This window comes from Hemicordylus capensis, chromosome 16, assembly GCF_027244095.1.
Source record: "Hemicordylus capensis ecotype Gifberg chromosome 16, rHemCap1.1.pri, whole genome shotgun sequence".
Classification (NCBI taxonomy): domain Eukaryota; kingdom Metazoa; phylum Chordata; class Lepidosauria; order Squamata; family Cordylidae; genus Hemicordylus; species Hemicordylus capensis.
Genome location: NC_069672.1, coordinates 14,253,640 through 14,279,669, shown reverse-complemented (window position 1 = coordinate 14,279,669; position 26,030 = coordinate 14,253,640). Strand labels below are relative to the sequence as shown.

Here is a 26,030-nt window from a genome sequence, read left to right as displayed (position 1 = left end):
TGCCAGAAAGTGAACCTGGGACTTTCTGCATGCCGAGCAGATGCTCGGCCACTGAGCTACAGTCCCACTCCCACAGGTTACATGTACAAAGGAACAATGGACCAATCAAAGTATTTCCCTTTCCGACTTTGGGTCGGTTGTAAAGCCAAGCCAAACCTGCGCAGACTGTATTTTAGACCCCAGACGAGGGCTGCACAACTTCGGCCCGCCAGCTGTCGGTGGACTACATCCCCCCTCTTGCTTGAATGCTGGCCACTGCGGGATGATGGGAGTTGTAGTCCAAGATCCGGAGAAGGGCCTGAGTTGTGCAGCCTCCCTCTGGACCAGGAAAGAGGCGGGCAGACTGTCAGGAATCAACAGACTGCACCGTCTGTATACGCCATGCAGTCTCCTGCTCCATTTCAGAGCAAGCAGTGTGCTTGTGGACAGCCAGCAATACATATCCTGCAGGTAGCACATAATCAGCAAGGAAAGGGCCAGGATCCTTTGCCTCTGCACTTGCCTTCTAGAGACCCTTGCTAGCCACTGCCTGACAATAATCGCCACCTTCAGCAGCTGCTGTGTTCCTGGGCAGAGCTGCCGTCAAAGGCTTTGGAACGGGAAGGGGATCTGTGTGGCCCCCATCTGGTGCGCAGGCTGGAAATAGCAACCGTTGCTAGCACACCTCTCCCAGCGGATTCTACCTTTCATGGCTCTGCCTTCTGCGGGGGCCCCTGACTCGGGGACGCTCACAGCCTGGCCAAGCCCAGGATTAAGATCGCTTACACCAGGCCCCAGTCACGCGGGCAGAACTCATGCGGCTTTGGGATAGCAACAGAGGCATCAACACAAGCTGCAAAGTTAAACACACAGAACTGGCAACCCCAGCAAATCTCACGCCGCCGCAGGCCGAGCTGGAGTGACGAATCCAAATGCTCTCGACACACTTTGGCATCTCTCGAAAGCAGGAAGAGCCACTTCCAGAAGAGCTCTGGTAGTCTGTTGCAACCCAACACAGAACCTGGTGGCCGCTGCTCGCCTGTGTAGACAATAGTGAGCTACAGGGACCTATGGTCTGACTCAGTATATGGCAGCTTCCTATGTAACTGGGTCATCACAACCCATTACTGATTAATGTGCAGTCACTGTGCTTATCACATTAAAGGTATACACAGGATAGTCACGCTCCATGACCCCATTCAGACGTTACACTCTACAGGTATCTGTCCGCGTACACGTGTTTTTGCGTGAAGGTCAGACATGCCTTGAACTTGGATACAGGCCCCCTTAAATGTAGGGTACAGATCAGAAGTGACTCTAGGAACATAGGAAGGAAGCTGCCTTACACCAAGTCAGATCCGTGATCCATCTAGCTCAGTGTTGTCTTCACTGACTGGCAGCAGTTCTCCAAGGCTTCAGGGAGGAGTCTCTCCCAGCCCTACCTGGAGATGCTGCCAGCGACTGAACCTGAGACTTTCTGTGTGCAAACAGATGCTCTACCCATGACCTATGGATGCTCCCAACGTAGATATGCAGCCACCTTCTGAGTCAGACCAATGGTCCATCTAGCTCAGTGTTTTCTGCACTAAATGGCAGCAGTTCTCCAAGCTTTCAGGCGGGAGTCCCTTCAAGCTGTGCTCTTGCAGTGCTTTGGACACGCAGGATAGGTTCCCAGCAGATTGTAGCCTGAGTTTGTAAAAGCAATTCAGTTTTACTGCCTGTATCTGTGAGAGTTCTGGAATCCAGTCAATGGGGAAAAGACACTTCACCACATACCAAAGAAACTATGCAAGACCACTTAACCTACACACACAGGAGAAGTTTAGATACAATTTTGCCCATCAGATTCTCACCGTCAAACAGGCATGAAACTTAAGCAGATCAAAATTATGAAGTTTCAATTCCCCTCAAATTGTGGAATTTTAAAAAGTATTTTTGGAAGTTGATTAGAGAACACCACTTCAATCCCAAGGGGAGGACCCTCATAAATATTTCACTTTTAAAAACTGGCTAAAAAAACTGACTGGGGGAGAGAGAGATAAGACTAAACGCCAGCCTTCCATAGCTCTAAATTGCACACTTTGGCATGCATAACAGCAAATCAAATTGCATACAAAGATTTATGCCATTTGCAAATGAAGTTGGGAATTGGGATGTTTCCTTGGAGCCACACATGGATTTGAACATGTCGATATTCTTGGAAACAAGGAAGAAAGTAAAAATAGGAGTGTTTTTATTTTAATTTGTAGTTTTTCGTGACTACAAAGCCCAGATGTTACTTGTATCTCTCTTCTCAGATAACACTGAAACGGCTGTGTGTGGGTCAGCATCAGTAAACTCATTCCAGAGTAAACCACAGCTGCTCTGTCCCTTTCCTCCTTGATAATGGCAATGAGTGTGCAATGGCATTCCCATCCTATGGCTGAGGATGCTCATGTGCAAAGGAGACTCCACACCGTGGAGGACAGAGGTGGCTGTACGACACAGAACAATTCTGAAGAGAGCATTTCCAAGTATCTTGGGGCGGGGGGGGGAGCAATACCCTAATTGAATGGCATGGTGTTCATCAGTAAATTGTGTTATTTGGCTGGTCATCTGTGCCAGCACCCATATCGGTTCGGTGCCTCCAAAGAGCCCACATGCAGAGACCATGAAAAAGCATTACCAGTCAAGTGAGCTGCACTGTTAAGGTGAAGCACAGCAGCAAGCCAGTTGGAAATGCCAGTGTGAACAGCGCTTAGTCATGACTAACTTAGTCAGGATGCCAACCAACGCTTCTATCTTCGGAAGCACAGCATTCCTGTATACACTGCCACTTATTAATCAGTTATGGTATGCCTTGATTTATAAGGCTATACAAACAGGAATCTTTCCTAAAAGACTCCTCTCCAAAGCTATGAAGAACCTTGGAAACCAATTATTCTCGGTTTGCTATCCCTATGGCAACAGGCTAGGCTCGTTTCATTGAGAAAAACGGAGTCAGGAGCAGGTGTGCTCACATCATCATGATGCATTGGCCTAAATATTGTGTGTGGAGCAGCTTAGCTTTACTAGGCTTCCAGAGCTGCCACCTTTCGGTCTACAGGATGGCACAGAAGAGCCTCTCTCCAATGAGCTTGTTCAAAACCTCGCCAAAATAACAGCACACCCAGCAGGCAGCCGCCAGTCAGTGTCAACAGCACTGCGCAGGATGGAACAAGGGTCTGCCTCGGTATAAGGCAAGCTGCCTATGTCCCTCAGGATACTGAGGATGGAGGGATGAGACTGTAGCTTTGTATTCAGAAGGTCCCACACGCCTCAGCCAAATCGACCAAAAGGCAGTAACTGCTGGCATAGAGCCAGACCCAGGGATCTAGGGGGCCCTGGTTAGGAGGATCCGTTGGGATCCAACACATGGTGGGCAAAGCGGGGAAAGTCTACAAACCTGGAAGCATCCAACACAGAGAGAATTCTCTGGGCTAAGCAGATAGAAATAACTGGCCATTCTGTAGAAAAGGAAATTGACTCAGTCCTTAGCAAGCACCTACAGAACACAGCTCTCCACTACCAAGTGCTAGATGTGCGCATTTGCCAGCACCTCCCACAGAGCACGGTAGTTATCCAGGCGCATGAATGAAAAGATGGGCACCCAATGAAGTCAGCAGAAGATCTCTGCCTCCTATCCAGTGCCGCAGAATAAGAACAGCATTAGCCCACGGAGGAGAAAGCTCCGCGTGCCCTCTGCGCACCACATGGCACATACCGGCCAGCCTTCTGCTGCTACCACCCCCTTCCCATCCTCAGCTTTGGGACAGGCAAGTTCCTCTTATGGGAGGAGAGCTGGTCTGGTGGGAGCAAGCATGAACGGCCCCCTTTGCTACACAGGGTCCACCCCGGTTTGAATTTGAGTGGGAGACTCCATGTGTGAGCACTGTAAGATCTTCCCCTTAGGGGATGGGCCCGCTCCGGGAAGAGCATCTGCCTGCTTGCGTGCAGAAGGTTCCAAGTTCCCTCCTTGGCAGCATCTCCAAGAGAGGGCTGGGAAAGACTCCTGCCTGAAGCCTTGGAGAAGCCGCTGCCAGTCTGTGTGGACAATAATGAGCTAGAAGGACCAAGGGTCTGACTCGGCAGAAGGCAGCTTCCTATGTTCCTAGGACACATTGCATGCACCCGGCAAAAGCAACACAGCACTCTGACTAGGGCACCAGCAGCCTTTACAAACACAGGGAACCTGGGACAGGCGACAGCCCCCAGAGTAGAGAACCATTCTTGTAGTAGAGCAAGCATGAATTGTCCCCTTAGCTAAGCAGGGCCCACCTTGGCTTGCTTTTGGATGGGTGGCTACATGTGAGGGCTAAATGCTGGAAGACATCCCCCCCTGGGGGATGGGGCCACAGCACAGCGGAAGAGCACCTGCTTTGTATCCAGAAGATCTCAGGTTCCTCCCTGGCACCATCTCCAGGGAGGGCTGCGAAAGACTCCTGCCTGAAACTTTGGAGAGCTGCTGCCAGTCAGTGTAGACCAGACCGACCTAGAAGGACCAATGGTTTGACTCTGTATAAGGGCGCTTCCTACGTTCCTTTCCCAGAATGGCATGGATTTCACACCGCCTTAAGCAGCAACTGGAGTAATCCGAGCTAACACCATGGTGGGGCCACATCCCAGGCTTATGCCATTATGGTGCGGTCCTCCTCCTTCCTCTTCCCACCCTCCCTGGCTTCTACTGCCTGGATGCACCGCGCTCTGGGCTAATAATTTAATTACATACATCCCCGTGAAAAGGAAGCGAGGCAGTGAAGCAGGCAAGCGCAGCAGGGCCTACATTAGCTGGCTGCTTGTTTTTAAAAACAGAATAAATTTGTTTATCTGATATTTCTGAAGGCCCAATGTGGCAATTAGCCGCTCTGTTTGCAAACCAACCCTCAAACGCCTTTGTATGGTGGCTGTAATTAGCTCCCGTCACTGTGGCACTAACAGCAACCCTGAATATCACAGATAACCCCGGCCACCTGCTTCTGAGAACTCGACTGCTTTACCGGGGGGGGGGGGGGGGCTGGTTTCAGCAGTGGCGGCCTCTAAGGTGCCAATTCACACAGCACTTGCCAGCGCTGATGCCTCTCGGTGGCATCTGCACTTACAGGTTTTGCACACTGTGCAAAATAAGGCTTTGGGGGTCGCTTGTGGGGACCGAGCCCAGTTATGCTTTTCTTCCCTGTTATGTTGGCCTATAATGGCCTCCTCTAGCTTGGCCACAGAAACGTGGACTGAGTGGCCTAGCATTTAAATGGACAGATGCATGGCTCGAAAAGGGGGTGAAAGCATATCGCTAGCAGCAGACAGCCCATTCAGAAGGGGTTTCTAAGGCAGGGCAGTCCCTTAGTTTTAGTACAGCTTTGGGCACACATACCTATTCCTTTGATTGCATCCAACTTGCATTGTTGATTAGCATCCGGTCTATGTATGGAGAACATTTGCCTGCACTACACTCTGTCACTGAAGGTAACTGTTCCTGGCCAGAGAGGGCTTTGTTGCACTTACAGCTTTCTGTACCCCCAGACAATTAAAAACTGCAAGGGTAAAAACTGCAGTCATTTTTGCACAGGAAAGAAGGGTCGGGGCCAGGATTAGGGTCATAATGAACCAATGGTTGTACTCTCTCCAGAGAGTAATCTTTGGAGGACATTCCTGACCATTTCCATTTCCATGGCGGAGGCCACGTGTGTGCCAGTCTCACACTGGGGCAGCTGGGAGACGCCCCGCCAGAGCACAGGCATAGCTGGGGGGGAGTGCCGAGATGACGGCAACGGAGCCGAACAGAGGAGCAGGTATGGACCTGCTCTCCTCCGCTTTAAAGGGGTTGTGTAAGCCCTCAGTTTTAAAGGGATGTGCCCTGCGATTCGGCAGCCGAATCGCAACTCAGCACATCCCTGTTTAAAACACTACTGCATATTTGGCCACTGAAGGTCCAATGGTCAGTACAATCCAAGCATGAAAACACACTGATAGCAGATTGCCTCTTTTCCAGCTCTAGGGGCACAGACCTTGTCAAACACCACCATGAGCATTCGTCCCCCAAGATGACATCGACCACCCCAGCTGGCTCATGGACCTATCCCTTCCTCAAAGTTGCTCACTCAGGAGCCCAGGCTGAGTTGAATGTGACACCACCCAGCAGAGTTCCTGGCCACCAGAAAACTGTGCAAATTGCTTGACGCCAAGCAAAGGCTGAAGCTTTTCTCTGGAGAGTTATAGGAGATGCAGAGATGAGCAAGTTAGTTTAGATTTCAGCCATAGTCAGAAGCCTTACTTATTCTTCAGCATGGTTATTAGCATCGCTGTGGTCAAGGGCCCAATCTGGAAAACGGAGATTGGAACGCATGCCAGGGCAGATGTCTTAATTTTGTCTCTAATTACATGCAGGTGCTCTTACCCAATCCCTCCTCAAACCAATTCAAAATTTACACAGTATTTTAGAATAGTGTTTTGGTGTGTGTGTCCCCCACTTTTTAAGCGAGTCTTCCTAGGTGATGCCTGAACAAACAAATCTTTCAATAACCCAAGTGCCTTTACTTAGTGTGGATGGGAAGTAGGTTAGGTAAACAATAACCAAAGGGCAAGAAGTGCATCATGCCATTTTCAACCACTAAATTATGCAGTTTGAACTTAAATTTTTAATCAAGCAGGCTTGCTGTTGCATAAGGGTGTGCCCTTGATTTTTATTCAAATTGCTGGTTTTTGCCAAGCAAAAACAAAGATCGTCAGCCAGAACTGGAGGATATCTCCTGCCAAAGAGCATGCATAGTTCTTATTTAAACCAGGGATAGACAATCTTTTCTACCCAGCTGTTGCTGAACTACAACTCCCATCACCCCCAGCCACAAATTTCTTGCAGAGCTGGAGAGTCAAGGTTGCCTACCACTGATTTAAACTATGAAGGAAAGCATCAGGTTCTGCAGCAAACTTAGTATTATTTAGTTAAAATCACTTCCACACTGCATCTTCCACCTGGTTAGGGTGCTCAAAGCACCTTACATCATCCAATAAAGTAAAATCTTGGAGATCTTGGAGTACTTAAAGTGCCCTCCTTGCTGGTATGGCCTGGTGAGACCTGCTATAACGTCAGGGACCCTCTAGGTGGGTTTCAGCCCAGTTGTTACCACTGACTCTGTTCCCTTCTCATTACATGCAATGACAATACCCTGGTATAGTTTGAGGAAGCAGGACACAGCTCCCTTGCTTAAGCTTAACAGTCTAGGTCTCATCAATCTGGATGGATGACCATCGAAGAACCCCATGTACACTGCCTGGAGTTGCAGGATGGATGAAAGGAAGGATTATTAAAGGTGATAGAATAGAAGATTAGCCTTCACAGAGTTGTCACCAGGATTTCAAATGTAAGCAGATAACCAATGTAGGACGATCATCAAGTTATCAGGGAGTTCAGAGTTCCCACAACAGAAGCCATATATCAGCGCTTAGATTTTTAAATCCGGATTTTTGTTTTTAATTTATCTCCCACCTTTGTGCTCCAGAGGCCCCTGTGAAAAAGTGACACTGCTTTCCATTTCTCAGTTTTGTGCTCCTGTAAAACCAAAGGGCCCCAAAGCCAAGAATGACCTCGTTAGGCATCCGCTTAGCAATTGTGATGTGAACTCGTCAACCCTCCCAACAAAGACAAATGCAGAGCCAAGCCTTGTTCAGGGTCGGTTAACACAACAGAGGCTAACAAAGGATGTTTTGGTGCATCTGTGTGGCATGGTTGAAAATCCAGGCTCTCTCTTCGCTCTGAGATGCAGCTGCAGCAGATGGCTCAACAGAAGATGACCTTCTCTGTGAGGAGGGAGACGGTCCACAAAAGCAGCAGCACAGCTACAGAGGGGTGGAACTCTTTGAGGGGAAATCTGCAAGGGCCTTTGGCTAGGTGAAGTGATAGCAGCTGGAGTCACTACTTGTTCTGACTAGAAGTAGGGGCACCTATCCTCCCAGACCATTAAAAGCATAATCTAAATTCTGGTACTAAATAAGTGCTCTTGGCCCCATCAACACTGAAGGCCTGGTCTCTGCAAGTACACTTCCTAAAATAGCCTCCACTGGTGGTAGAAACAGGATTTTTAAAAACTGTTTCTATTTATTTATTTATTACATTTATAACCTGCTCTTCCTCCAAGGAACCCAGAGTGGTGTACGTGGTTGTGTTTATCCTCACAACTCTGTTAGGGTTAGGCTGATAGATAAGTGAACAGAGATTTGAACTTGAGTCTCCCCGGTTCTAGTCCAACACTCTCACCACTATTCTATAGAATTCGCTGCCATGGGACATGGTGATGGCCACCAGGTTGGATGGCTTTAAAAGGGGCTTGGACAAATTCATGGAGGTCGGTGGCTACTTGTCTTGATGGCTATAGACTATCTCCAGGCTCAGAAGCAGGATGCCTCTGCATGCCAGCTGCAGGGGAGCAGCAGCAGGAGAGCGAGCATGCCTTAATCTCTTGCATCCGGTGGGCCACTATGGGAAACGGGGTGCTGGACTAGATAGGTGTTGGGCCTGATCCAACAGGGCTGAATGTATGTATTTGTTTATTTTGGCCCAAGGCCAGTATAGATCCAGCAGGGCTGTTCTTATGTACACCATGCTGGTTCTCATGTCACCTGTAATTTGGATAGTATAACCTGGAAATCTTCTGCATCTAGTGTAACGAGCGCAAAACGTAGCTCACAATTCTTCCGATTTGTAACAGGGAACGGAGGTTGGGGGAATAGTTGGTGACCCCACAGTTCTCTCCCCACAGGAGAGATCCAACTCTCTACCCCCTGGATGTCAGAAATTGATTCAGAATGAAGGTCAATACACATGGCCTCCACTATACTTTGTCCAATGCTCCTGAGGGACATCTGTTTGGGTAGGAGTGGAAAAGGACAGGAAAAAGACCAAGAACGTCAAAAACCCCAGAATACACAACTTTCAGGTGTACAAAACAGACGTGAGACATGCCAAATCATGTACTTTCAGAGGATTTTGTTTTTTCCTTAAGGATGTGATTGGAAAGTCTTGGACACCTTACAAAAAAATCTAATCAAAATAATCTGCAGACAGAGCTCATGTTACACCGGAACAAATGCAGAGAAACGGACCCATCCCGGCTGCCAGACGGCCCTCACTTTCTGTGAAGCAGGACTGGCATTTTCCAAGTTAGCTTAACGCACAGCCCAAGGAATGGCTTAGCCCGGAATTCAGTGGGATTTACTCCCCGGCCATAGGAATTCTAGCGCTGTGGAGAGGGGAGGGTGGGAGAGGGAGCAACGCAGAAGAGGAGGTTGTGGTGGTGGAGGAGGAAGGGGGGCAGCTAGAATTCTCGCTCACAGAAGCTGCTGGAACGGCTCTCTCATCCTCAGCTGCTCTCACAGATCCAGTTGCTATAAATACCGACACTGCAGCTGGCGTTTCAGGAAGAAAACATGCCTGCCCGTTGAATTTGCAACGTTCAAGCTGCACTATGTTGCCACGAGAATGCCACAGTCCCATTTGCACTCTTCATGCTCTGCACACACACATTTCAATCAGGAGGGCTGCTTTCCACCCAAAAGCTTTCCAGCCAGGAATCAATTCCAGAGAGGAAACAGAAGGGGCCATATGTAGGAACATAGGAAGCCACCGTACAAAGAGTCAGACCCTTGGTCCAACTAGCTCAGGGCTGTCTATGTTGATTAACAGTGGCTCTCCAAGGTTACAGGCAGGGGTCTTTCCCAGCCCCACCTGGTGATGCTGCCAGGGAGTGAACCTGGAACCTATATGCTCCTCCGCTGCACTATGGCCCCATCTTCTGAGGGAAATATCTTACAGAGTGCTCACATGTAACCACCCATCCAAATGCAAACCAAGGTGAACCTGCTTAGCAAAGGGGACAATTATTGGTCGCTACCAAAAGACCTGCTCTTCTCCATAGCTGGCCATGGATGATAAAGACATAGAAGTCTAACACAAGTGATAAGAGGATTCATATGTTTGGCTGGACTGAAGGGATTTGCCCTTGAAAAATATTGTCCTGAGCAGAGTCAAGAAACTTTTAGGAGATATGAATATTTGACTCCTGCCGATTAGGAGATGTGCTTCAGAAGTTCACAAGACAAGCAAACATGTATTAAATAAATCCTTGTCATTTCCCATTCACTTTTGGAAAGAAACATATATCAGTACAAGATTATTTTGATCATCTTGGATTGGAAAGCCAGCCAGCCTCTAAAGTTATATCTGAAGAGCAAAAGATCATTGGAGAATTGATTTGCATAGAGAACAATATTACATTTTACCCAGTTCTGGAAGAACAGCATGCCCAGGTTTACAAGCTGAATTACTTCAGTATAGAAGTGAAGCAGTGAAATGGACTAATGAAAGTCAGCAGAAATTACACTGACCTTCATCTCTAGATTTTTAGACCTAGACCCTTAAATCATTAGCTGTCTGGGTATGTCATCCACTATCCATAAGCTTTGTTTTTTTCTAGATTGTCACAAAATGGTAAAGCCCATGAAACAAATCTGCATGGAGGCAAATATAAAATTAAGCACAATTTAAAAGGCAGCAAATAATCAATCAAGAGTTCTCTCTCTCTCTCTCTCTCTCTCTCTCTGGAATTCTAGTTTTTATTGGAGAGGGGGGCGGAGAGCCATAGAAGAGTTAAGTGTTGGAACTGGTGATCAAGCTAATCTCTTCTGCTTAGTTAGGCGCCACCTCCCAAGCGCCCTGGAGTAACCAGGCCAGTTATTTTCAAGACCATCTGGCTGTGCCGGCCATTAACTTGAGCCACCTGCCCTGAACAGATTCACAAGACTTTTGTTCACATCGCAGCATGAAAGCAAGCCGCAAGCCTAGCCTTCCCACCAAGCCACAGGGAGACCTGTTGATTAGGCAGGTGAGGCCTTCTGCCTGCACAGACCCTGCTCAAAACACACTTTTTCCTCCAGCGTTCTTATCTAGTCCCCTTCCTCCCAGCTTGAGAAAATGAGACCAATTGATCACCCACCTAGAAGTTCCAAATACTTCCAACTTGCTGTGTGTGCATGCACAAACACCAACTTCCATGCTTAGGACAGGGATGGGGATGAAGCTGGGTGTTGGAGTATCTGCTTTGCATGCAGATTAGGTCTCATTTCCCAAGTTCAATCTCTGGCAGCATCTCCAGGTAGGGCTGGGAGAGACTCCTGCTGGAAACCTTGGAGAACCACTGCCAGTAGACCAGGGTTTCCCAACCTGTGGTACTCCAGAAGTTGCAGAACTACAACTCCCATCATCCCCAGCTACAATAAAGTTTAGCTGGGGCTGATGGGAGCTGTACTTCAGCAACACCTGGAGTACCACAGGTTGGGAGCCCCAATGTAGACAATACTAAGCTAGATCTGGCCAATGGTCTGAGTTCTTATACAGACTTACGGCATTATACCAGACCTATACAGCAATGGCATTATCCCACTTACAGAGTCAAGTGGTCCCAAGAAAAGACAGCAAGAGTGTTCATTATAAAGTGCCTCTCTCCCTTTCAGCTCCTTTAAAGTTTTTACTAAGGTTTTGTTCCTGTGAGTGACCCCAAAGCGGCGAACTGCCTGACCAGAAGGATCAGCAGAGACCAAAGCGCCAGCACCTCCTAGCAGGGAAAGGTCCTGCATTTTGCAAGAAGGTGGTTTGATTCCTGCTGACATCCAAGTGTGTCTTTGAGAAGGGAAGGCAGAATTAAGGCTAGAAGCAGGGGATTCATTTATCTGAATGAGTAAACCTTCCCCACTTCCTCTAGGCTGGCCTAGCTGTCAAGCTGCTTGCCTGATCCAAAAAGACGACATGAAGAGATGAGCTTGTGGGTTTACTGGCTTGGACACCACTGAATGAGGTCCTCCACTCTCTCCGCCTGCCAGCTCCATGGGGCTAGAGGGGAGCAAGATGCAGTTGACAGATGCAATCTCTCCCCACTGTTTCAGTGGCCTTGACCCTATACTGAAAATGATCTCTGAAGGGGGTGGGGGGGGGAGATTTTCTTTATTGCCAGCAGTGCAAAGGCAAGGATTGGTCCAGTGAGGCAGATCTTCAATTAGGCAACACACACACAAAAGGCAGGACATGTCAAAGATCAGGTCAAAGTCATATGCAATGTAATCATGCACATGGTTATTAGCAAAGAAGAATACGGACACTTTAGCAATCTCTTATGACTGATAAGATCATAGGAAGATCGGAGTCAGACCTTCGGTCCATCTAGCTCAATGCTGTCTACACTGACTGGCAGCGGCTCTCCAAGGTTCCAGGCAGGAGTCTCTCCCAGCTCTACCTGGGGATGCTGCCAGAGATTGAACCTGGGACCTTCTGCATGCAAGCATCCACACACATTTCCACTGAGCTATGGCCCAATCTCCTTACAGCGCTCACATATAGTCACCCATCCAAATACAAACCAAGGCTTCATGGTCACTACCACAAGAACAGCTCTCCTCTTGCAAAAACATGAGGGAACTGGTTATTCTAGTCAGCAAGTCTTTGTACTGCACTTACACAATAAAGCTGCCTGAGTCAGACCTTTGGTTCACCTACCTTAGAACTGTCTACACGGACTGGCAGCGGCTCTCCAAGATATCAGGTTTTCCCCAGCCTACCTGGAGATGCCAAGTTGGTCTCCTACCTGGAGATCAAATCTCCAATTGGATAAGACTTTTAAATGGGTGGCATCAGCACTTTATTGGTCTTTGTAATGAATAACTGCCATATAATATTTGCACTTATTATTAATAATTTGTAATGACCATTTTATGATTTGTTGTCTTAATATTTTAGGAATTTTATACTGAACAGCAAGGTATAAATGACTTCCATCAATGTGAAAGAAAGCTGACATTCCAACGCCAAGATCTCTGCAGCCCTTCCAGAGCTCAAGACGCCTACCAGGCTTCCTAAACAAGCAGCATCTGTGGCTCTCTCTCTCCTGACAGATGGGCTCCTTCCATTGCTTAAGCAGCGAGATAAAGGGGCTTCAATCCCCCCCCCAATCTCATTGCTTAAATCATTAAAGACAATCCAATAATCTCAAAGACAACACAAGAGATGGGGAAAGCTTGCACCATCTAAATGAGATCCCTGTTAGAGAGGGAGAGAAAATCCCACTTTTCCCCCCTGCATCAACGTGACAGAATGTATTTAATTTTGAAATGAAAGGGTTTTAGCATACCAGACCAGTCGGCAGCTTTAAGTGAAGGCATTCAGGTTTTTTTTACTACTGCATGTTCATACCTTTTGGAAGCCAAACACATTATACTTTTGCACCTCTTAACAAAAATGGTAAGCTGCTTCAGAGAGAATTGTTCTTTTCTCACACTCCAGCGTGGATCCAGCATGCTACTACATTTCACTCACTTCTTCAGAAAAGCCCTGGCATGAAATTCTGCTAAGCAGAGAAAATTTCACACTTCGGTGACAGAAGGGCTACTGGAGACTCATGATACGAAGACGACCAATATTTATATACCGCTTTTCAACAAAAGTTCCCAAAGCAGTTTACATATAAATCAATAAAGATGGATCCCTGTTCCCAAAGGGCTCACAATCCGAAAAAGTAACATAAGGCCGATACCAGCAACAGCCACTGGAGGGATGCTGTGCTGGGGATGGATAGGGCCAGTTGCTCTCCACCTGCTCAGTAAAGAGAATCATCACTTTGAAAAGGTGCCTCTTGGCTGAGTTAGCAGGGGTCTAACAGGGATAATGATTATCATTACCCCCCCTTGATTTCCTGCCTCAGTGCTCCTCACAGAAAGTGTGCGTGTGCCACAAAGAGCCTTATGTAAACAGGTTATGTGCTCGGTCTCCCTCAGAATCACAGGGATGCATATTGGGGTTACCAGAGAAGGGGGAGAGCTGCTTGAACCGTGAGTGCTTACAGAGCAATATCCAAGCAAACCAGGGAAAGGTTTACATGGATCTCCAGACTCTGAAACCAGTTTTTGATGCTAACCGGAAAGCAATCCAGCTTGGGTGTGGAGAATCAGTGTGGCTTTTCTGGTTGCGATCACATGGCTGAACAACATTCTCTTCAAATTGGCTGGGGGTGTTTTTGTATATTAACTGAACAGCCAGAAGCTGAATCACGAGCATGGCACTGGAATGATGTCATGTAAGGATATCCCAGAATTCTCGGCTGTTCTGCTTTCCAAAGAGGAAGTAATCCTTTCTAGAACACACAAGAGTCTAATGGAAAGGTGTGCCAACCAGTGTTCCCTCCAACAGTGATTTCCAGATGTTGTTGATTACAACTCCCAGAATTCCCAGTTGCAATGGCTTTTGCTTGGGAATTGTGGGAGTTGTAGTCAATAACATCTGGGAATCCATGTTAGAGGGAACACTGGAGCCAACTATAATTCTAGGCCCCCTTCTGGTAAATGGGCACACGGGCAAAGTTAAGGAAGAGAGCAAGGCTGTGCAACTTTGGCCCTCCTGTAGATGGGAGTCTACAACCTCTGCAATCCCAGACGATTGGCCACTGTGGCTGGGGGTGGTGGGAGCAATAGTCCAAAATGTCAGCCAGAGAGCTGACCTGGTGCAGCCCTGGAAGAGAGGAACCCACTCCTCCTTTTGAAGAAGGGATCAAAACAAAAAGAGGCTTGTAGTCTAGCCATATGAGAGGAGTTAACGCGAGGAAGGAGCAGCACATGAATTACTGCATGAAGCAAACAACATGTGAATCACGCATCTAGGAGTAATGCTCCTGTTGCCTCACACCCCACTCAGATCCAGTTTGGAAGGCAAGCACAAGCCACCGCTTACTAGTTCGGATGGTCGGCCTCAGACTAGGAAAAGGGGAAAGGAGGGGAGGAAAAGCACAGGAGTCCACGGTTTGGGATTCTATCTGCCTGTAGTGGATTGCTAGATATAGCAATGTGTTACCCAGCCCTAATCTAGAAGAACAGAGCAAGCCATAGCTCAGTGGCAGAGCATCTGCTTTGGATCAGTCCCTGGCAGCATCTCCAAGTAAGGCTGGGAAAGACTCCTGCCTAGAACCTTGGAGAGCTGCTGTCAGTCAGTGTGGACAATACTGAGCTAGACGGACCAAGGGTCTGACTCAGTATAAGGCAGCTTCCTATGTTCCTGTGCAAGGTTCCTGAACTAGATAATCGGACCTGCTGATTTACATATTGGAGATGGGGCCATAGCTCAGTGGAGGAGCATCTGCTTAGCAAGCAGAAGCTCCCAGGTTCTATCCCAGGCAGCATCTCCAGACTGGGCTGCCTGAAACCGTGGAGAGCCACTGGCAGTCACTGTAGACAAGACTGGGTGAGATGGACCAGGCATCTGACTCAGTATAAGGCAGCTTCCGAAGTTCCTATATTTAAAACGTCTCAGCCAGAAATCACTCTCTGCCAGCCATGGCTAAAGGATACATCATGGGAGGCTTGCAAAGAGCCATTCACCTGCAGGCAACCAGATAAGTCTCCCTTCTAGCTTTGAAGAGCTATGGAGGTTTGCACAACCAAAATAATTTAACCTTCCCCTCTCAACGGCTGCAAACTCCTCTCAAAAGGCCAGACACCAAAGAGTAAACTTCACCAAAAACCCTCCTGCTAGCTTCCCCCTGACCCCCATTTCCAGATCCCCCGTGGCAGAAACTTTCAACTGTGTAACATCTGCAGTTTGCTCCGACTGCCCGGTGAACAGTCTGGGCTGGATTCCAACACACCAGCCTCTCTTAGTGCAGTCAGCCTACATGACTTCAGCTGGACCGCAGGATTTCACTGTTCAGAAAATAATAATACTGAAAAGATAAGAGGCCGACGGCATAGAATTATGCCCTTGACAAGATTACAATCCTGGTGGTCACTAGAAGTTTGAACATGGGAATTAATCCGAGGCCAGATGTTTTATAGCAACCGATTTTCATACAGCATGCAACAATGGCTTTTGAAGTCCCTCTTTCAGAGGACACAAAGGAAAATCCTGCTCTTGGCTACTCCCAATTATTTCAGTCCAAGCATATCTGCCAGGGGAGGCAACTTCCTGTCCTGGACCGGTGCCCAATTAGCCTGCCATTCCAAAAGGCTAGCTGCCCTTAGCAATGCATAGCAACACCACATAGCCTACCAAGCAACTGTGCAGATGGGCTGAACACTTTTGATATTTTCGCATTTCCAGAAAATACCAATGCTTCAGTCTTGCAAGGGATTCTCAAACAGAAATTTGTTCTGTGTTTTGCAGGATTTAGGCTCACCCCTCTATGAACTATGGGAATGTCTGTCCGATATGTTTCGGTTTCTTTTCCAACAAGGTATTTACAATAATGTATGCAAATCCATTCAAAATTACCATTCTGTACAACACTCTGCACATGAGGCTTTTTCCAGGAAAAGGAATCTACTTCACCCCAGTGTCAACTGATCTTACATCAGGGAGGCCACATTCCGTGACCCACAACCATCTGAGATTGGGTTACTGGGCTCTCAGGACAGGATCTTATCAAGGGCTGCACCCGGGTTCAAGCCCTGGCAACATCTCCAGGTAGGGCTGGGGAAGACTGCCTGAAACCTTGCAGAGCAGCTGCCAGTCAAAGTAGACAATCCTGGACCAAGGGTCTTACTCAGCATATCACAGTTTCTTATGTATTTCTGTATCTACAATCTACATCAGTTGTAGAAGTCCAAAGAGATTAGGAAGAGATTTGCCCATCTGAGTCCATTCTGAAGAGACTGCATATCTAGCATAGTTCATAGGAGAATGTAAGTTCTTAACATACAGGATAAAACCACCAGACATCCCTCTCCCTGGCCTCATTTTCCAGCAATCAGTAATCTCCAAGAATTCTCCTGTGCTCTGCTCTCTAGAAATGATGTAGCTCCCACCTGGCAGTCAGACAAGCCAGAAAGAACTGGAATAGGACTTAGTCTAGGAACATTCACATGAGCAAAATGCGTTCTCCTCCTATGTTGCTTTTAAAAGCCTTCAGGGCCTGCAAAATTATCTAAATGGACATGGTCCCAAGACTTCTCACAAGAGCATCCCTGGTTTCATTTCCCTCTCCACCAGGAATTTCCATTTCCCCTTTTTAAGAGCATCAACCTTTTTGGTACATTCCTGGCATATTTCCCATCCAATATGATACCAGAAGAGTCAGCCCTCTGACTAAAAAGGCACCAGGGTCTCTCGAAAGCTATTTTCCCACAGTTATTAATGGCCCAGATCTGACCACCTGCCATTTCAATTGGCTTTTCTGTGTCTGGAGACGTACACCAAAGGGTTACAGAGCAGGAAACTCCCAGTAAAAAGAATCCAACAAAATACGACTTCCCTTGCTGAAGGGGCTACCGCTGATCCACAGAACTTTCCCTGTAAACTATGCTCCCTGAAGAGTGTGATTAAGAGACATTTTATGCCTATACCAACATCAACAGGCCCAGCCTCACAACCACATGTGAAGAAGAGGATGCTAGATATGCACCAGTGATTCCTGTCACCAGACCATAAAGAAACTTGACTCCTTTAACCATAGAAAGCTGCCTTCTACCAAGCCAGATCATTGGTCTCTCTCACCCACTAATCTACTTTGGCTGGCATCTGGCTAACTGATCCCTTTAACTAGAGACACCATGAACTGAACTCGAAGCCTTCTGTGTGCAAGGCACATGCAATCCCTGAAACTCACTGGGTGACTCTGGACTGGTCATGTATCTCTCAGCCTAACCTACCTTACAGGGTTGTTGCAAGGATAAAGATAACCATGTACACCACTCCGGGCTCCTCGGAGGAAGAGCAGGATATAAATGTAAAAAATAAATAAAATAAAAATAAATCCCTGAAGCCTCTTGTAAGCCACAAAGATAGATCAAAAGGCAACACGTCAGCCACAAACTGTCCACCCTCGTTCTCCACAACACCAAAAATACTTAACAAGCTTTCCTGCCACCTGCAAAGTGGAATTTGTGCAGAATCGCTGAGCAGCGTGCACTGGTATAGCGCAGTAGCTATGCACACCTGTGAATAAGGACTTCCCTACAGTTTGACTCTCCCTCTGCTATGAGCCCTCTAGGTGGTTTAGACAAGCCGCTCCCTCTCAGCCTCATCAGTCGAGTCATATGGACTCACTAGTCCATACACAGCTGCCTTCCAGAGTCAGACCCTTGGCCCATCTAGCTCAATATTGTCTACACTGACTGGCAGCAACTCTCCAGGCTCTCACGTGGCAGCAGCAAATCAGGTTTAATTCTTACCTTACAGCAGGGATTCTCAAAGGTGGGTACCCAAATGTTGTTGGTCTACAATTGCCATCATTCCCAGCCAAAATGACCAGGGAGGATGGGAACTGTAGTCCAAAATCATCCGGTGACCCCTGTTCTACAGGTTGCTGTAAAGCCTACATCAGGACAAAACATGGCAGGTGCTTTGAACACTCAAGAAGCTCGCTATAAATGCTAAGTGTTATTATTATTAATGTGGCCAACCATACAGAAGTCTTAAAATCATGTTACTGCTTTTGAATGAAGTCCGGAAAGAAAAATACCAGGTCAGCAAAACCCTGATGGGCAGGGCATACTGCCTTCTGTTGGTGTGTGCAAAAACAAACACACACACACACACACACCAATACTTCCTCAAGAGAAAAGGAGTTCCTTGAATTAACCATTCTCAATGACATCACTAGAATCAGTTTGAGGAGATTCCCAGTAAGGGAAGCCCCTCAGAAGAATACACTGGACTTACTGGTCGAGTTTCCTTGCATCTGGATGATACATTTGGACTCTTTGCCGGTCTCTCGGGAGTTAAAGGGTCTGACCCGGACAGCCACCTTGACAGAAGCTCCTGACATCTTGATGGCTTCTTGTGCGTACTCCAGAAAGTATACGTCAAGGACTTCTACAGTTTTCCTCTTCTGGAGTTATCTTTCAAACAAGAGAGAGAGAGAGAGAGAGATTCAGCAATTTTAGAAACACAGTCCAGACAGATTGATGGCCATGAGCAGAGCAGGCGAGTTCATTCCATATCCCTTGCACACAAAACCCACACGGTCTGCTTTCAAAGAGAGCCGAACATATCCCCATTAGCCTCCCATTTGGATAATAATCGCTGTCAAGGAACAGCCTCGGAGAAAGACATTGTTTCCAACCCCACTCCCAAGAGGCGGGGGGGGGGCAGATGGAGCTGGCATCACTGACATCACTCGTGACTCAGAGGCTTTAAAAGCCAGGCCGTTCTTTGTGGCGTTTGTTCATTTTATTGGTACATGTGACAACCTTAAAGAGCCCGGCACACCCACAAGGATTTCCTCCGCTCATGGAGTAAATTAAGAAGAGCCTCTGTGATTGTTTTGCATCGCCAGTCACCCCAAAACAGCTCCCCTCAGCCTGCCACGGGTCCAATTTTCCCGAGAAGATACCGAGAGAAAGCCTCCAACATCTCTCCGCTGCCAGCTTGAAACATTCCTGTCCTCTGCAGGTGCATATTAATGCAGTCGTTAGCCCAAATAGGCAATGTGCAAATGCACTTTTTAGCTCTGAGAGAAAACGTAGTAGAAGGTGGTATTTCCTCAGGCGTGCTTGAGAAACCTGATTCAAGACCAGCCTAAGAAGCAGAATTCAAGTTCAAATATACCTTTGAGCATCCCCTTTCCTTTTATTTACTGATCTTCTCTGAGGCGGTCATAATGTTTGACAACACCATTGTGGCTGTGGATGATGGGAACTGTAGTCCAACATCATCTGGAGGTACCAAGACTGGAAACCCCTGGACTAGACAGGTGTTTAGCCACTACTTCATAGCATAGCTAACTATTATATCTTACAGTGGCTACATTGGAGTTTGAAAAATCTCAGGTGCCTAGAAATTTAACTGTGGTGCATAGACAAGGATCTTCAGAGGTAAAGTTATTTAGTAAAAATTTTATTTGCCCCAGGCAGCCCTGTTGCAGTTCTACGTTTGTTGCTTGTAAAGGGGATAGAAAGAGGCCCCTTTAACTGCCTCCAATGTCCATCGCTAAGTCCACTAATTTCCAATCATCATTCCACATCCCTATTTTAAATTCTTTTTCACACAGCGCATAATCAATCTATGCAATTCTCTGCCACAGGATGTGGCGATGGCCACCATTTTGGATGGCTTTAAAAGGGGTTTAGACAAATCCTTGGAGGACAGATCTATCAACGGCTACTAGTCTTGATGGCCGTAGGCTACCTCCAGGTTCAGAGGCAGGACGAATCCTCTGAATCCCAGTTGCAGGAGAGCAACAGCAAGAGAGAAGGCATGCCCTCCCCACTTGCCTGCGGGTTTCCCAGAGGCATCTGGTGAGCCAGTGTGGCAAACAGGGGCTGGAACAGATCGCCCCTGGCCTGTTCCAGAAGGGCAGTTCTTATGCTGCGAATTCTGCCCAGTGACCATCGTCTGGGGTCCTATATCCAAAGACATTTTTGTCAAGCTACATGGTTACACACCAAATAACTGGAACCAAACTTGCTGCCTCACTCATAATTCCTTAAGTCACATCAAAACAATAATGTAAGGGAGGAAAACAGCTTCCACAACCTCTGGATACAAGCAAGTCAATGATATTGCAAGAGTGACCATCAGCTCAGAGGTGTAACAAACAACACAATATTAAAACCAAGAGTTGACAAAAACATTTGGATGTTAATGCTGTGGTCCAAGCTTTGCTTTCTGCAGCTTTTTAAAAAATTATTATTGATTCTGCTACCTTGGAACAGAACTGAAAGCACTTTGGATAAATGGGCTGAAAGCCTCTGCAGTATCACAGACGGTGCGTTAAGTACTTTGGAATCCTCTAGTTAAGTAGCCTTTTGAAACAGCAGAAGGATGAGCCTCCCTCCCAAGGCAGAGAACACACATTAAGGACAATTTAAACTGTTCTTTCCAGTAATGAATCCCAACTCCAGTACAATGGCTTCAGCTGCAGTTTTGCCTGCTCCACGGTTCGGTATTCTTCCTGCCACTGTGAATGGCGGACAGGAGTCTGTAGAACCTGCCACAGAATCAGGACTTACTCACACAAAGCTGTTCCTTTACAAGCTTCCTTATTGCATACTCCAGCGGCCAAACTGAACTTTTCCGTACACTTCCGTTTAAGGCAGGGCTCAACAATTCCCAGGCTCCAGTTTGCCACAGTGGAAATCTAAGCATAGCGCCTGAGCCAGATGAAAGATGGACACAACCAGGAAGAGGAGTGAACAAGGCAGAGGTGGGTTGGTCACTCCTTTTCCCAGGCATGTCCGTCCATCGCCTGCCTGAGGCAGACGGAAATGAGCAAGCAAGGCCAGGGCAAGCAAGGAGGAGAGCTGGCCTCCCCATGGAGTGGAGGATGTTGCTGGGGGGCGAGAGGCGAGTTTGTCTCTCACCCCCAGGAGTGGAGAGTGCAAGCGAGTCTGCCCCACACACACCAGGAACAGAGGGTAGCCTGACTCCTAAATGTTTGAGTTGGCCCTTAGAGACAAAGAAAAAAAAGGTGTCGAGACTCAACTGAAGGTATCCATATTAACAAAACATGGCACTGTCATTTCTAGCACACTTCATATATATCAGAAAGAAGGCAGTCCTTTGTGTCATTTGATTTTTCTCTTTTATTATGCATAAAACATTACACATTTTATTATACAGCCTCATTTGGTGCTACGTTCCCATTTTTTCAAGCAAGTACCAGCACTTGGTACAAAAATACTACTACAGAAATGTGTATCCCACTTTTCAACCGTGTGCTCTAGAATAAATAAATAGAATGGAATAGTTCGATGTCCCCAAATGGCTCACTATCTAAAAGGAAACATGAAGCAAGACACCAACCACCACCACTGGAGGGGGTGCCTTGCTGGGGTTGGACCCTGTCAAACATACGAGAATCATCATTTTAAAAGGTGCCTCTTGGCTCAGTTAGCAGGAGACTCACATATAATATCAGCATATTACATCAGAAGCGGGATCACATTAAACTTCAAAATGGCCAGCAATTTTTTTAAAGGCACATTTGATCACTAGATCAAGTTATTCGGAAATTTTCAGAAGATGCTGTGTATATAAGCTGGTGGAGGGCGGAAACCTCACACACACACTCTCCCCAGAGCCCCAGCTTAATACCCTGGTGTGGCTTCCATGTCCAAGCTGCAAGGGCAGTGAAGAAAAAAGAAATACATGCTGGTGAGAGCAGCATCTCAGGGCTCCATTCTTCTGAGCAAGCCTTCCTTAATAAGCTCCCCTGCACAGCCTTCAGAAATGCTGCTTAATGCTTGTGCAGATGACAACACCAGGGGAAAATGTGACAGACTGCTGTACAGAGTGTTCCAGAGTCTTGTTTGAAAAGATTCAGAAGGAGGAAGTTCAGATCAGCTGAGAAGCCACACAAAATCCTGACTTTTTATGTTCTTCTGCAAGAAGAACATGACATCTCTTCTCACTTTTTAAAGTGATTCTCTTATGTTTGACGGTGGGGAAGCAACTGGCCCTCCAATGCCAGCACGGCACCTCTCCAGTGGTGGTGGTTGGTGTCTTACCTTATGTTTCCTTTTAGACTGTGAGCCATTTGGGGACAGTGAACAATTCTAATTCTATTTACTTATTTACACTATTTTGAGCACATTATTGAATATATTGTCTTGTGGTAACAACCATGCATTGTCCCCTTTGCTAAGCAGGGCCTGCCCTGGTTTGCATTTGAATGGGAGACTGCATGTGAGCACTGTAAGATATTCCCCTTAGGGAATGGAGCCACTCTGGGAAGAACATGTGCATGCTTGCATACAGAAGGTTCCAAGTTCCCTCACTGACAGCATCTCCAGACAGGGCTTGGAGAGACTCCTGCAACCTTGGAGAAGCTGCTGTCAGTTTGTGTAGACTATATTGAGCTAGATGGACCAATGGTCTGACTTGGTATATGGCAGCTTGCTATGTTCCATGTTCTTGATAAAGGTTCTAGTCTCCCATGGAGAGGAGATCTAGGCACCCAAGCAAAAATGTTGGGAGATGCGGGGAAAAAGCTGCATGCCACTCTAACATGGTTTCCCATCTCAATTGCTTGGTGCACTTTGACAAGGAAATTTGGTATAGGGGCATATATTTAAACACTATCAAAACAAGTCTGTATCTAAGTCAAATGTGAGATCCATACATCATTTTTTCTAGATTGGAAATACGTCACAACATGTATCTCCTCTCCTGGTGCAAGAACCTATTTTTCTATTTTTTAATTTTAATTAAATGGAATACTTGACCATACTTTCTAACCCAGAAATTGACCGCGGCAATGTACCATCTTAAACATGCATCACTATCTGGGGCTTTTACAATTGCAGGGGTCCCCAGATACAGTTGGACTACAACTCCCACCATCCCCAGCTACAACAGCATTCAGCCATTCAGTTATCTCACAGAATTCACTCCCACCAGATGTGGGGTGCACTGGCTTGGTGGTCTGTTTTGCTTTTTAAACGAAGGAGAGTTATATCAGTGGCTTTTAGTGGGATAGCACCACGTTTAGTGGAGCATCTCTCTGAACGCCACCAGTGTACCACGTGTGCCTGACTGCCCATTAAGGCAAATCAGCAGAGGCTCATCTTTGACTCCTGCCACTGTTGGAGGTGCAGCTGGTCGGGACACCGGACAGAGCCTTTACATCTGTGGCATCCCAGCTTGGAGCTCCTTGCCATGGGGTGCCCACTCAGTTCTCACTTGGCAGCCACTCCAATGCCTAGTCAAAACTGTACTGTTTCGTCAGGGCTTTGGGATGGAGTCATTTCCTTGTTTCTCTGGGCTGGCCATTCACGCTACGTTACTGTTGCTCATATTTCGTTCATTTTTAAGATTTTGTATTTTGATTTTTGTTGCTGTATGGGGGGGGTGTTTTTTGCAAAACAGTTTTTTGCTGTGCACCACTCTGGAGGCTTTTTAGTGGGGAAAATATAAGAAATAAAGAATAGGAAAAAGGAAATGCAGGAGGGAAAGACTATTGTCGTCATGCCCTGCTTGTGAGCTGCCCACAAGCATCTGATTGGTGGCTCTTGGCAATAGAAACTGAAGATGGTCTGGTCCAGAAAAACGGTGTTCTTGACACATCCTTTAGGACTATTACCATAACCAACTACTTATAACGTGCTTAATAGGTGCTAGGCACTGTACAGAACAAAAGGTCACAAACATTTTGAGCATTTTCCCAGCTAGCTCAGAAACCTGAGGGCTCCCAGTCCCTACACACACCCCTAAATCCTTACTATAAACTGCCCCACCCCTAACCTTGAAGTGCTGGACGGCAAGCCTTAAATCTTCACATCCACCCCACTTTCCATTCTGAGTCCCTGCCTGACCAATAAAAATTATTTGGGGTAGAATATCAATCTTAGAATACAATGATATCCAAAACAAATACACATTTACATACATACATACTTGCATGACTTCTGGATGTTTCCTGAGCAACCTCTACACACAACATTACTGATGCATAAGCTGGAAGCCAAAGTTGGATTCTCGGGGCCTTAAAATATAACAAGGACACACATGCTGCCTTTTTAATTAAAATCCAACTCCCTAGCATAGAAATCCTAATCACTGCACTATGACTAAGATGACAACAGAAGCAAGCACAGAGATTAGTGTGAGCAAAGTTGATTTAGAAAAGTAGGGAATCCATGAGCCAGAAGGCCACAGAGAATCCAGTAGGACACAATTTGTCAGGGGATCGGACAAGAGAGACAGCAGCTAGATCATTTTAATGCAGACTACCAAATGTCTGCACTTAAATTAAAGCAACAGAACCAGGTAGCAGAAACCTGGGGTTTTTAAAAAGTCTTATATAACCATTGAAGCATGTAAGAGAGAGATAAATAACTTCCCTGTTTATGATTCCTCCACTGTCAAACATGTACAGTAACTAACATATATGCTTCACAGTAAATAAAAATTCAGAGCAGTCACTGCCCACAGGGAAAGACGCAGACAAAAGGACCAGGGAGATGGAGGAAACAGAGCAAAGCTTAAATACCTTTGATCCACACAGAGAGGTAACAGATTTCACAATTAATAAATGAAACAAAGACAGTACAGGAAGATAACTTGCCGAGTCCAAAAACCCCACCCTAAAAAATTCATCCGGGACAGGAATACTCGAGACAATAAAGCAAAAATCCAAGCAGGCAGAGGCAATCAGGAGAGGGTGCCCTAGTGATCTAAGCATTTGCATTAAGCCCTCGATTCCAAATCAGTAATTTTCAACCTTTTGCCCCATCCCTGACTAAGCTCCTACAGGACTGTCAGATCAGCATCCCAATATGGCTGCTCCAGTAATTCTGCTGTGCTGGATACAGAGGAGGGGGCAGGAGCGGGCGATGCATAAAAACAGAATGGCAGCTGCTTATTGAGGGGCAGAGCCCTAGAAAAGAGGTAGAAACAAAACACAAAGCTTGCCCACAGACTCCTGTTACTGGTGTGGAGAACTGGAGTGGGAGATAGAAGAAAGGGAAGAATGGAGAATTCAGCTTCAAACCCCGCCCTGTTGAAGAGATGAGAAGAGATGAAGCCGTGAGGAAAGCCTAGGCCGCAGAACAGCTCCAGCAAGAAGGAATTCAAAACATGGCTAATTTGCTGGACTGCTGGAGATCCAAGACTGAGATTCGGGGGGGATCAGGGATCTCTCCCTGGGAGTTAAGGACTAGGGAGTTGAGAGACAGACATTTTATCTTTGTGGAATCATAGTCAAGGAACTTCTCTGAAACTCCCTCTGACATGTGGGGAAGCAGCCACTGTCCAAAAGTGGACCTCAACTGGGTATTGGGTAGGGTAGAGGAAGAAGATTCAAACTTGGCTGGATAAGGAGATATTCTGTGTGAACGTTTTAAAGACACTTAAGTTAGCAGATCTCACGCTAGGGATGTCATTGACAGAAAAGGCCTCCAGGAAGAACAGGGAACTGAGGGAGTGGGTGCAGGAAGAGAAGAAGAAGGGGGAAAAACACCGTGGGAAATCGACAACTGGAATTCCCTGGCAAGCAGGGAGAAAAAATTGGGCAGGGGGAGAACTGGGGTGGAGAATAGGAGAATGCTCATAGAGTACCCCAAGAGAGAAGAGG

At 46.8% G+C, this 26,030-nt stretch overlaps 1 protein-coding gene across 15 annotated transcripts in view; it reads right to left on the bottom strand.

The window, feature by feature from the left end:
• The window catches only part of KIF1B (kinesin family member 1B), a 112,793-nt gene that overhangs the window by 84,874 nt on the left and 1,889 nt on the right, over window positions 1-26,030 (bottom strand). For 14 of the 15 annotated variants that reach the window (XM_053280761.1, XM_053280747.1, XM_053280750.1 and 11 more), the window contains exon 2: window positions 18,677-18,855. In XM_053280761.1, coding sequence (XP_053136736.1) covers window positions 18,677-18,782 — 106 coding nt within the window. In that variant the 5' untranslated portion in view covers window positions 18,783-18,855. Of the gene's footprint in view, window positions 1-18,676; window positions 19,041-26,030 lie in introns of those variants that run through there. The other variant, XM_053280748.1, reaches the window with a different exon arrangement.